This window comes from Triticum aestivum, chromosome 6D, assembly GCF_018294505.1.
Source record: "Triticum aestivum cultivar Chinese Spring chromosome 6D, IWGSC CS RefSeq v2.1, whole genome shotgun sequence".
Lineage (NCBI taxonomy): Eukaryota > Viridiplantae > Streptophyta > Magnoliopsida > Poales > Poaceae > Triticum > Triticum aestivum.
In genome coordinates, this window is record NC_057811.1 from 319851643 (window position 1) to 319862709 (window position 11067).

The window sequence follows — 11067 nt, forward strand, 5'->3', positions numbered from 1 at the left end:
CTACCTCGAGATTGTATATGTGAATGAATGTATCTCTATGGTCTAAACCCCTCAGCTTATAGAGACACTGGGGTACCTAGAGTTGCACCTAGGTCGGTTACATAGAGGAATAAACATGCTGAGCATCACATCATGCCTTAGAGCATGCGCCAAGTCTATAGATTCCATCTTGAGTACGTCATGTGGCCTGAAAAGTGTGGCCAACTGGTTGGTAGTTTGGGGGTCCTCGGCCCAACCCATGTTGGGGGCCGACGTGGTTAGCACCACCTTATGTAGGACACCATTAGGAAGTTCATCTCAAGCTCACATAATATGTTGGTTTTTGCCTTGATGTCTGTAAGATCCAATGTGACACTGAGGCAGTTGTGTTTTGGCTTTGCATCTGCATGCAGTGGAGTTTTCGAGTGTTTCTCAGTTGTCGCAAGTTTGACAGCCTCTCTACAAGCCCCTCTCTTATTTGTAGTCACTTCCACAATCAATCTTGCACATGAGGGTCCTAGACCTCCGTCCAACAAGCCGACCATTCATGTATGCATTCGGTTTGTAGGAAACGCATACGGGAATTTCATAGGAATACGGTTGTTTGTGCTGCGGCCCCAGCGAGCTGGTTGTATTGGTTGGTTGTTGTTTTATAATATAAAGCGGAGAGACCCTTTTTCATCAATTTCACAGAAATACTATTCATTTCTTGTGTTTTGAGGGAAATCTACCTATTCACTCAAACCTCATTTTGTGCGTAACAGCAAGGCAAGACAATTTTTTAGGATGACAAGTGTCATCCTATCAACTTCCAATACTATTTCTAAATCCTACTTTCTTCAAACCGAATGAGGCCTAAATCTGTGACAAACTCTGCATGTCACCAGCCTGCATGAACAGCGTGACCCAGAAGTCCATCTCATCGTTGCTCGACGGCGATGCGCTATCTACGCCGAAGGTGTCGCTGATTTCCATCCCGGAACCGGAGTTGTCCACCGACATCCCCAGTGTCTCCGACCAGAAACTGTCGTCGATCTGGAACTCCTCCGAGGAAGAAGAGCTGCCCGTGTTCTCCAACGAGGAGGCCATCGAGTAGTCGGTGGCAGACGATGTCGAGAGGGACTGCCCCGGCGACATCGAGAGGGACTGCCCGGGTGACGACGCCGGCTTGGAGGTCGGGCCCTCGAGCGCGCTCGCAGACACAGCAGGTTTCTTGGCTTTGCGCTTAGGCGCTGCCTGGCCGGACGGCTTGGACGAGGACTCGAGTCGCTTCTTGAGGTGTGTGTGCCAGACGTTCTTGATCTCGTTGTCCGTCCTCCCAGGCAGCCTGGCGGCAATGGTGGACCATCTGTTGCCGAGCATGGCGTGGAGCTGGATGATGGCGTCTTCCTCCTCGCTGGTGAAGTTGCCGCGCTTGATGTCGGGGCGCAGGTAGTTGATCCACCGGAGGCGGCAGCTCTTGCCGCAGCGCAGCAGGCCGGCCTGCTTCGGCAGCGCCCGCCAGTTGCTGTGCCCGTGCTGCTCGATGTGAGCCACCAGGGTCATGTCCTCCTCCGCCGTCCACGGGCCCCTCTTGAGCCCCATCTTCTCGCAGCAAGGAGCCCTCACCATTGCTAGCTTTGCTCACTCCTCTGCACCTCTCCCGTTCTCTTTCTCGGTCAAGTGTGTGATGGATGGATCGTTCAGTGTGTTGACGCTGGTCCGAAGGGAAATGGCTGCCTGAGCTGAGCTGCTCAGACGTTGCGCTATTTATGCTCGGCGCGCGGCGATGGCAAAACGTGGTCAATTGGGGCAGGTTCCGAGCAGGGACCATTGGCTGACAAAACGAGGGAGAATAGTGGGCGTTATATCCAAGTAGTTCTTTTTCTATTGTTGGAAAACGATGGAGTAGTTTGTGGGTCAGGATTCAGGAATGCGTGTGTACCCTGCTCTGCCGGTTTGAAAAAGTATATGGAATGATATGATGTGATTCTTTTTTCTCTACGGGAGATGATGATGTGTTTCTGGTTGCATGGTACAGGCAATTCCGTTTAATTAACTTTCTTTGAGTGTTTATAATTAACTAACCGGTGAAAAAAATCACCATTCTTTGGTGGGTCCATGGGTTGAGTTAGTCTGGGTTAGTTTGGACTTAACTAACCTAAAAATATTCAAACAGAAGGGTTAGTTTGGGTTAGATTTCAAGAGATTCTTATTTGGATTAGTTCTTCTTATGACCACTAAAAAACATCTTTTTCTCTCGCTCTCCCCACAGCAGATCCTTCCCCACTTCCTTGAAGCTTTTCGTCCTCTCCCTCCTTCCCTCTCGCACCGCCCATGAAGGCGCCTCACCGTATCCGCGCTTCATCTAACCCTGCCATCCAAACACCTCTTTGGTTAGAGTTAGTTCAGGATTAGTTTGTTAGAATCTAACTCTAACCTCTAACTAAGTTAGAGTATTCAAACATGGACTTTATATTACTGGAAGCCCAAATATGGAGATCTCAAGTAGAACGCCACGCAGCCACCAGGATACTTCATTTAGCAGCCTAGCTTTTTTCTTATAAAGGCACATCATTTCCGTCAAAAAAGTAGAATGTTAAATTGCAGAATAAAATATATTTAGTTGGCTGTTTTACCAATAGGAAGTGTGGACATCCTAATTACTAAGCACGAGAGTCGGAAATCTCGAGTTGAAACTTGAGTCTTAACATCTAGTTTTATACTAATATGTGGAAAGTATCTTCATAAGTCGAGAAGCCGATCATTAGGAATAGCGAGCGCTTGAATCATTATGTAAGTTTCTTTTTTGCGGGAATCATTATGTAAGTTGAGAAGTGGAAGTTTCGAGTTCAAAGTTAACGCTTGTGGGCTCCTTCCGCTCCCTCCTCTCGGGGCTCCAACCCTAACCGCCAGGTTACCGCTCCTTCCTCTTCCTTCACTCCGCCGCCGTCGGTGGTCCGCGCCGGGCATAGCCTGTGCGTGCGACGGCGGCGGCGGAGGCATTCCTCCCTCTCGCGGATCATAGGGTGACGCGGGGCGCCCTGCCTCGAGGGTGTGACCCCGATCTGGATCGCGGCGGCGTTGATCTCGTTCACGACGTCTCAAATTTGGACTACGGCGGTATGGCGGCCGGCCGGCGTCCTAATGGCGACTGTGGTGGCAGTGTTGGCGACGGTGATGGCTGTGGCGCGGCGGCGTCAGAGGCGGCGCGCGCTGCAGGCGCGGCGGCCTGCCCTGTTCGGGCGGCGGCACGCCATCTGCCTCTGGATCGGTGGCGGCGCTGTGGTCGGCGGTGGCGGCGCACCATCTGCCTTTGGATCGGCAGCGGCGGTGTGGAGGGCCTGGTGGTCACGTCGGCGGCACCTCCGGTTAGATCTGTTCTCACCGGTGCAGCCGGCGGTGGTGGTCATCTCTTCCGTCAGAGGTGGGCGGCCTGCGGCTGGGTGGTTGGATCTCGAGATTCGTCATCTAGTCCCAGCTACGAGTTGGGGAGATATAGTTGCCGGTGAAAACCGAGCCTTTGGCGGGCGATGGCGGTGTTTTGCGCCGTTACCTTGATGAAGACATCGTCGTGTAACTATCGTCGACCCACTCGTGCTGCTTCGGGGAAAACCCTAGGATCTGGTCTTCCAGATTGGATGATTACGGTACTACAGTGTCGTCTCTCTCTTGGGAGCATCGTTTGTGGAGCAGCGCTGGAAGACAAAGGCAGGAGGTGGAGCGGCTTCGTCTTGCATGGAGATTTGATGGAGCTGTCAAGTTATGCCTGGCCGACAGGTGCTACACTGAGTCATGTCTGGTTGCCAGGTGCTACGCACGACGTATCTTCGTGAGCCTTCACGTCTGGACGGACAAGCACAGGGTGGTGGCGCCGTTGGGCGTCGTGGTGGCGTCGACGGATGTCAGGACTGGCAAGGAAGATGCGGATCTCTCTCTTGAAGATGTGTCAGTGGTCCGATGATGACGGCGGCTTCTAAAATGTATGCATGTAGTGTTCGCATTAGGTAGGCTGCACCGGATGTTGGCCCCGATATGTTATCAAGTTTGTAGGTGTGAGTGGTGGCTTCAGGTGGATTGATGTATATTTTTATCAGACGTTTGCGGAATAATTAATAAATATGGCTGCATGCATCGATTGATGCAGAGGCCGGAGGTTTGACCTCCTTTACTTAAAAAAAGGTTAACACTCATGCTTAAGAAAGAACTAGTCATTTAAAAAAAGTAAAGCATGGAATTATCAAAGAATATGGCATGTTTCATGGATTCGATTTGAACAATATTTCATATTGTTACCAAAGAATACGTCATGCTCCATGGTTCCGATTACAAGCAAATATCCACTTGCAACTCTTTGTTTCAAAACCAGAAACTCTAGCCTATGCACTGGGATGCAAAGGTCAAGGAAACTCTACTTCCTGGATTGTTGGGAGAATTCTGGTCCCCCTAGCCTCCCGGGTAGCTCCTAGCGACTCCGCGATTCCCCGACACCCCCACCCCAACAAAAGAGCCCATGTAGTAGCTGCCCTGCCCCCTTGCCACCGTCGCCATCTCATTCTCGAGTGTGTCTCACCCTTCCTCCACCTCCCAATCTCGTGTCCATCTGCAACCTAGTCGACAATCTACGCCGAGTGCCTCGGATCTGGCACCATGTGCCTTCCATCCTTGACTCCAGCTATGATGTCCCCTCCATCCTCGACTCTAGTTGTGATGCATCATGTCCCTACAACGCGTTATAGTTGGAGCTATGGCCTGCTATCCCGGTTTCCAGGTTGGGCGGCGATGCTCGACGACAAGTGGTCTCTGGTTGTGGCATGCAACAAAGGGCCTTGTCATAACGGGATCACGTGTGTGGCTTGTGATGTTAGAGCATCTACAGCCGGGCGCCTCAAACCCGCCTCATACGCCCGGGCAGGCCGCCCGGTCACTGTCCGATCATGAAATCTTGACCCAAATGGGCCTCAAACGTTTGAGCTGACCGGCACCCCTCATATGCAGCCCAAATATGTGACGGGTATGGGGGTGCCCGGGCACGCCCGCCATGTCAAACTCGATACCCTGACCCCACCGTAAATTTCACCAAATCACCCTCAGACCTGCCGGATCCATTTGCTCCCTCGTCTCTCCTTCCTCCTCTGTGTCATTCGTCTCGCAGCTTCACTGCTGCGCGCGCTCCGCAGCCGTTCCTAGCCTCTGCGCCGCCAGCTCCGGCAGAGCAGTCCTCCGTCCCGTCCTCCGTCGGGTGGGACGTCGTGGCCGGCCCGGACGCCACCGCAGTACGTCTGGCAACTCTCTGGCTCCGCCTTGCGCTTGATGTGTTTGACACATTGTCTTGCCTGACTTTTTGTGATTTTATTAGGGAAAATGATGGATTCCGATGCTTCGTAGGACGAGGAGTATGGATCGACGGAGCTTGATCAAATGATTCAAGATGAGTTCTTCGATTCCTCGGATTTGGACGAAGAAGTGGAAATGATCATGCTAATGAGCATGCAAGGAGAAATGGACCGGCAAGTGAACATATTTTCAACTTCAAGGGCTCAATCTAAGGGAGAAGAGCGATCAACCGGGATAGTGTGTCCAGAGCAAAGCTACTGCACAGGCACTACTTTGCTCCTGGGCTTACTTTTCCTGGATGATCCATGGTTTCGTCGTCGTTTTCGCATGCGAAAACCATTGTTTTTGCGCATTGTGGAGGGAGTGGAGGCACACGGTGACTACTTCAAGCTCACAAGGGATTGCTGCGGACAACTCTTTCTCTGTCAAGCAGAAGTGCACGGCTACTCTGAGGATGCTTGCACTGGGTACTACTGCAGATGCCGCTGGTGAGATGGTCAGGATGGGGAAGAGCACGTACCTGAAGACTACTGTTTAGTTTGCCCGCGCCGTGTGGAGGTGTTTGGACCTTTGTATCTCAGAGAACCAAATGCGCATGACTATTCTCAACTTTCTGCAGATGCATTAGAATCTTCGAGATCATCAGGTGCACACACAACTACTCAATGATCTTTTGGAGCACATGTGGACCCGCAATGGAAACCAAGCAGCTAATGTTTGAGTTGTGCACTTAAAATAAATTTTATTTAAACACTATCTATGCTCGGCACCAACATTTGTTATTTACATGCGACATTGGCTTGTATGATCGATGTGCATGGATTTGCATGGGTTTGAGAGTCCGGATTTGAAATACGTGAATGTTGCGAGCGAAATATATATGAGGGCCCGTCCAGATGCGTCCGCGGGCGTGCGCGGGCATGTCCGGATGTGTCCGCGGGCGTGCCCGGGCGCGTCTGTGGACGTATAGAGGGTCAGATTTGTCAAGTATGGCTGTAGATGCTCTTAATTGTGCCATCCAGCTCCAGATCTATGGGGTGTGACAGCACGAGGCTATGGAAGTTCTTGGTTTTAGTTTTGTTTAATCGGCTTCATTTAGTAGCTTAGCTTTCTTTCTAGGGTAGTTAACAGCCTGCTAACTCTGAATTTTTTTACTACTAATACAATGGAAATTATAAATACACGTAGTAGAGTTCTATCATTTCTCATTGGAAAAGTAGAATGCTAAATTAGATTAAAATATATTTAGTTGACAGTTTCATCAATAGGAAGTGTGAACGTCTGAAACTGAAAGTTTGAAGTTGAAATTTGGGTCTTAACATTGAGTATTATAATAAGTTGAAAATATCATCATTGGGAACAACAAACACTTAAATTAGTGTATGAGTTTTGAATTGGATATTTGGACTAAAGAGAGGAGCTAGAAGGAACTAGTCATTCGTTAAAAGTTAAACCATGGAATTCCAAAGAATGTGGCATGCTGCATGATTTTGATCTGCGAAAAAAAACTGCAGGGCAGTGTTTTGGGTGTCTTGGTTGCAATTCTGTCTTCAAACGGATTTGCCGGCAAATCCCAAGGCTCATGTCTTCAATCGGAGACCCTTCTCTCCTTGCCATGTATGCAATGTTGTGGCAAGAGATGGTGGTCAAGAAATCTTTGACGAGGTCGCCGAAAGATACAAGACGCGATTGTGTTCTTTTTTTCCCAGGGGTACTAAAATGTAAAATGGGAGGACATGATTGTAATTTCCTTTTCTATGATCCTTTTCCCAATATTGTGAAAAACTTTTGTGTTTAATTAATGTCAGCTTTGAGACCTTCTGACCCCCTTCCCATGTTAAAAAAGAAGAGGAAAAAGACCAAAGCGCCGTTCAATCCACCTTGTCGAACGCCTCGACTGATTGCACATCAGTCTTCAAAAGTACTCCTAGATCCGAACTTTACACTATTTCTAACGGTTTCCCTTTCCAGGTGGACTAACAAACGAATGACAAGTTGTATTGTGGATGCAGTCGACCGTTTCAGTGGAGCTGTTTGAACGAACTACAACTTTTTCATTGCCATACTATTGAACTGCTTTGCCTGGGATAGAAAAATGGTCCCGTAATGGAAAGCGTAGGAGTCGCATTTTTGTTTTACTTTCTTTCCTGTTTTCACTCTTCGTGGGAAGAGCCGTAGATCTCCTATTACAGTTTGCATCTCCGGCCGTGGCTAGAGTCATCGGCGTGGGGCGAGCATCCAAGTTCAAAGTTCAAACTACTTTTCCCCTTCGGCACTTGCGTGATCACATGGAGTGAAAATATTAGACGAGGTCGGCTCAATCAAGTTGGGCTTTGTGAGTTGATTTGGTCTCTGTCAAGACGTTGCGAATCCGTGCGCTTCGCTTGCAATCGACGCGCTGTTGATGGCTCACTGAACAATTCAAGCAAGAGAGGCCCAGCTTTGCAGCTCCTTGATTGATTGAAATGATAAACCAAGTAGATCGACTAGCTTGGCACAGACTGCTTCCTCATAGTCCTAGACGGTTTTAATGTCAGATTGCGTCAACTGTCATGCAATACGTATGAGCTGGTATATATGCAGATGTGCACTGTAGCACGGCTGCCGACGATCTTGCACTTTAGAAACATGTAACCTCAACCACTTCAGCTGTATATACTCTCTTCATTCCACAATGTAATGCGCCTGCACTTTTCGAGATTCAAGTTTGAACGTAAATTTAACTGCCGAGACCGACTGCGACTGGAGCAAAAATTATAACACTGAATTCGTATTTTCGATATGAATTCAGTGATATAATTTTTGCTCCCGTCGCAGTCGGTCTTATTGGTTAAATTTACGGTCAAATTTGGATCTCAAGAAGCGTGGACGCACTACATTGTGAAATGAAGGGAGTACTATGCTAAGCACGTGGGGAAACGTCTTCAAACAGACCATATATGTCTGTGTCGTTTCGATTTAGTGGCTTTCCTAAAAACGTACTCCCTCCCTCCGCTAAGACCTACTCCCTCCGTTCCTAAATACTCCTTCCGTCCCATAATGTAAGACGTTTTTTGAGTGTCAAAAAAGTCTTACATTATGGGACGGAGGAAGTATGTATCTTTCTAGAGATTTCAATAAGTGATTACATACGAAACAAAATGAGTGAATCTACGCTCTAAAATATGTCTACATACATCTATATGTGATGTCATTTGAAATATCTAAAAAAACAAATATTTAGAAACGAAGGGAGTAATTAACAAGTATAAGTAATTTGGGGTAGAGTTAATAGTACAGAGAATTTGGTTTTCCGAATGAACCAAATTTCTTCAAGTAATTTGGTCAAAGAAGCATAGTCCGCACCACGTTCGGTCTCTCTCTCTGTTTGAGGCAGACGTTCGGTCTCTATCCGTCAGCATCTCCCGAACAGTGCACGAGAAAAAGTGCCCGACGAAACCTCCCGAAAATCTAGACGAGCCAGGGCCTGATCGCGGCTGCGGAAAATGACAGGGCCAACCTCCATGAAATCGAGACCTGCTCAATCTTTTTTTCTCAAAATGGTGATACCGGGTCTCTGTATCTAACGATACCTACAATCATTTTATTAATTATTTATAAAAATCTTACAAAATAATACATCAGTATGCCTAAAGTCACCGTCTTGGCAGCACACCTATCGCTACTGCTATCCCCTTGATGAAGGGTGCCAAATCAAGCTTAATACCAAACAGACATCGCACAAAAATCTAACATCCAAAGCCGAATGCCCCAACCAAGCCAATGCCCACTGGGTCACACACCAGTCTAGCGCAGTCTCAAAGGCCGCTGCCACCATCAACCACCGATCCATCTCCAGAGCAGATACTGACGCACCAAACTTGCTAGGCCTGCCGTCGACGCCACCACGGCGTCAGACAACGCCATCATCCTGCACATGTCCATCCACACGCGCCCGTCGCCGAAACTCCGCATCGCCATGCCGCCATGATCCGCCGTCGGCTTTGCGGTAGATGCAACACCGCTCCTCCTCTTGTCCCCTCCAGCCATTATTTTCTCCAAAACGATGCCCGCAGGAACAAAAGCCATACTGCGAACGTCATCATTGTCCGATCCGGGAGACCCAGATCTAAAGTTTCCTCCAGAGCATCCCGAGCCTGATGACGCAAACTGCAACGACGATGCCTCGACAAGGAAACGACATCTAAGACGCCGCCATCGTCCGCCATGCCCGTAGTCGGCACGATTTTCATCGGCAGTTGCGCCACCAGGCGTGCGCCGCCGGCGTCGTTGGTTCCTTCAACCGGAGCAAACTCTAAAACGATGCTATGAAGAGGGACTACGACGGAAAAGCACCGCCATCGTTCGATCCCCAAAAGATCTAGAGTTTCCCTCGAAATTGCCTGCGCTCTCATGGACCAGACAAGGGTAGAATCCCGGCGGGTCCACCAAGCCGCCGACATGTCACAACCGCCACCGCGCTGACCGTAATCCAGGGACCAAGGCCCACGCCTGGGCCCAGATCCGGCCACGCCACCGCCGACCGATCCGGTTACGCCACCGCCGTCCCTAACGACCACGACGCACCATAACATGAAGCCGCCTGCCGCAGAGGAATGGAATCGCCGGAGCGCCGTCGCCACCCGTTGTGGCGTCCGGCCCGGGGGCGCTGGCCCGCATCAGCCCCACACGAGTGGAAGGATCCGGAGTCCCCGCCGCCGCCGGCGACGCCTGGCCGCTCAATCTAGCTAGAATCAAGTCATCAAGCAGCTCCGTATCAAACTAGGTAAGTAAAAAAAAACTCCTACTATGCATGTGACAGTCGTGCATGGACCATATTGTATGGGCGAAAACGATCGGTTCACTGAATGTGGAGGAGACGATGGATCGAGTTAGCAGGACCAAGTGGGAAATGCCGTGCGACAAATTCAGCTCGATAGGACTTAGGTGTAGAAGAAAACAGCTCGGTTCCCTTAAAATAACGTGGAGAGATTTACGTTTGAAAGATAGGACCACAGAATCGATGCTTCATGCAGCTAGCTCAACGGTCAAAGTGTCAACGGGGCTTCGTGTATGGCCCCAGCGAGTCAAACTAAAGCTTAGAAGCTGCCCTGGACTGGTGGATATAGAGTAGAGACCCAGCTGAACAGAGTATACAATACATATTGAGATGCTTCAAACATTTGCGACCACTGACCACTGTCATGTTTCATACGCCGGAGTCGTCCATCGATCATATCCAGCGCAGTGCTGACGCGCGCGAGCTAGCTCCGATGTGTCTCGATTTTCGGTTTGTGATTTTTCTCGCCTCAGGCCGAGATGGCCAAATTTCGGCCATTTTTAAAAATTTCGGCCGAAATTTGACCAAAACTTGACTGAAATTTGACTAAAATTTGACCAAAATTTGTTAAATTTGACCAATTTCAACGAAAGATAGATTTTTGCCCCAGGCCGAGATGGCCAAAATTCGGTCGAAATCCGTTTTTCCGGCCGAAATTCAAAACACTTCTGCAATGGTGTCCTCTGCAAACCGTGTCACTTCGAATGGTCTAGCGTGACTTAATTGTGATTCAGTAAGCTAATTACTATATGGGTGATTACTATGATTTTGCTCTGTGTCAGGTAGTAAGATCCTTAATTGGCTCGTAATTTAGGAGTAGCACTCTTGTAAATTATTGGACAAAGATCGAGGCACAAGAAGAATGACAGGGTTTTTCGGTCGCATCTCCAACGCTGACTGTTAAATTTGCTTCGGGATATGTCCGCAGATAGGGAACCAGTCTACGAACGCTG

General features: G+C 49.1%; 1 protein-coding gene across 1 annotated transcript; it reads right to left on the reverse strand.

Annotated features, from left to right (window-relative positions):
- Positions 1 to 797: 797 nt before the first annotated feature.
- Positions 798 to 1694, reverse strand: LOC123141542 (transcription factor MYB30-like). The gene has a single exon (XM_044560653.1). The coding sequence runs from the start codon at positions 1588 to 1590 to the stop codon at positions 835 to 837; it is 756 nt and encodes a 251-aa protein (XP_044416588.1). The 5' UTR covers positions 1591 to 1694; the 3' UTR covers positions 798 to 834.
- Positions 1695 to 11067: the final 9373 nt, after the last annotated feature.

Excerpts from the sequence above, each read along its gene's own strand:
- LOC123141542 (XM_044560653.1), bottom strand. The coding sequence starts at position 1,590 with ATGGTGAGGGCTCCTTGCTGCGAGAAGATGGGGCTCAAGAGGGGCCCG.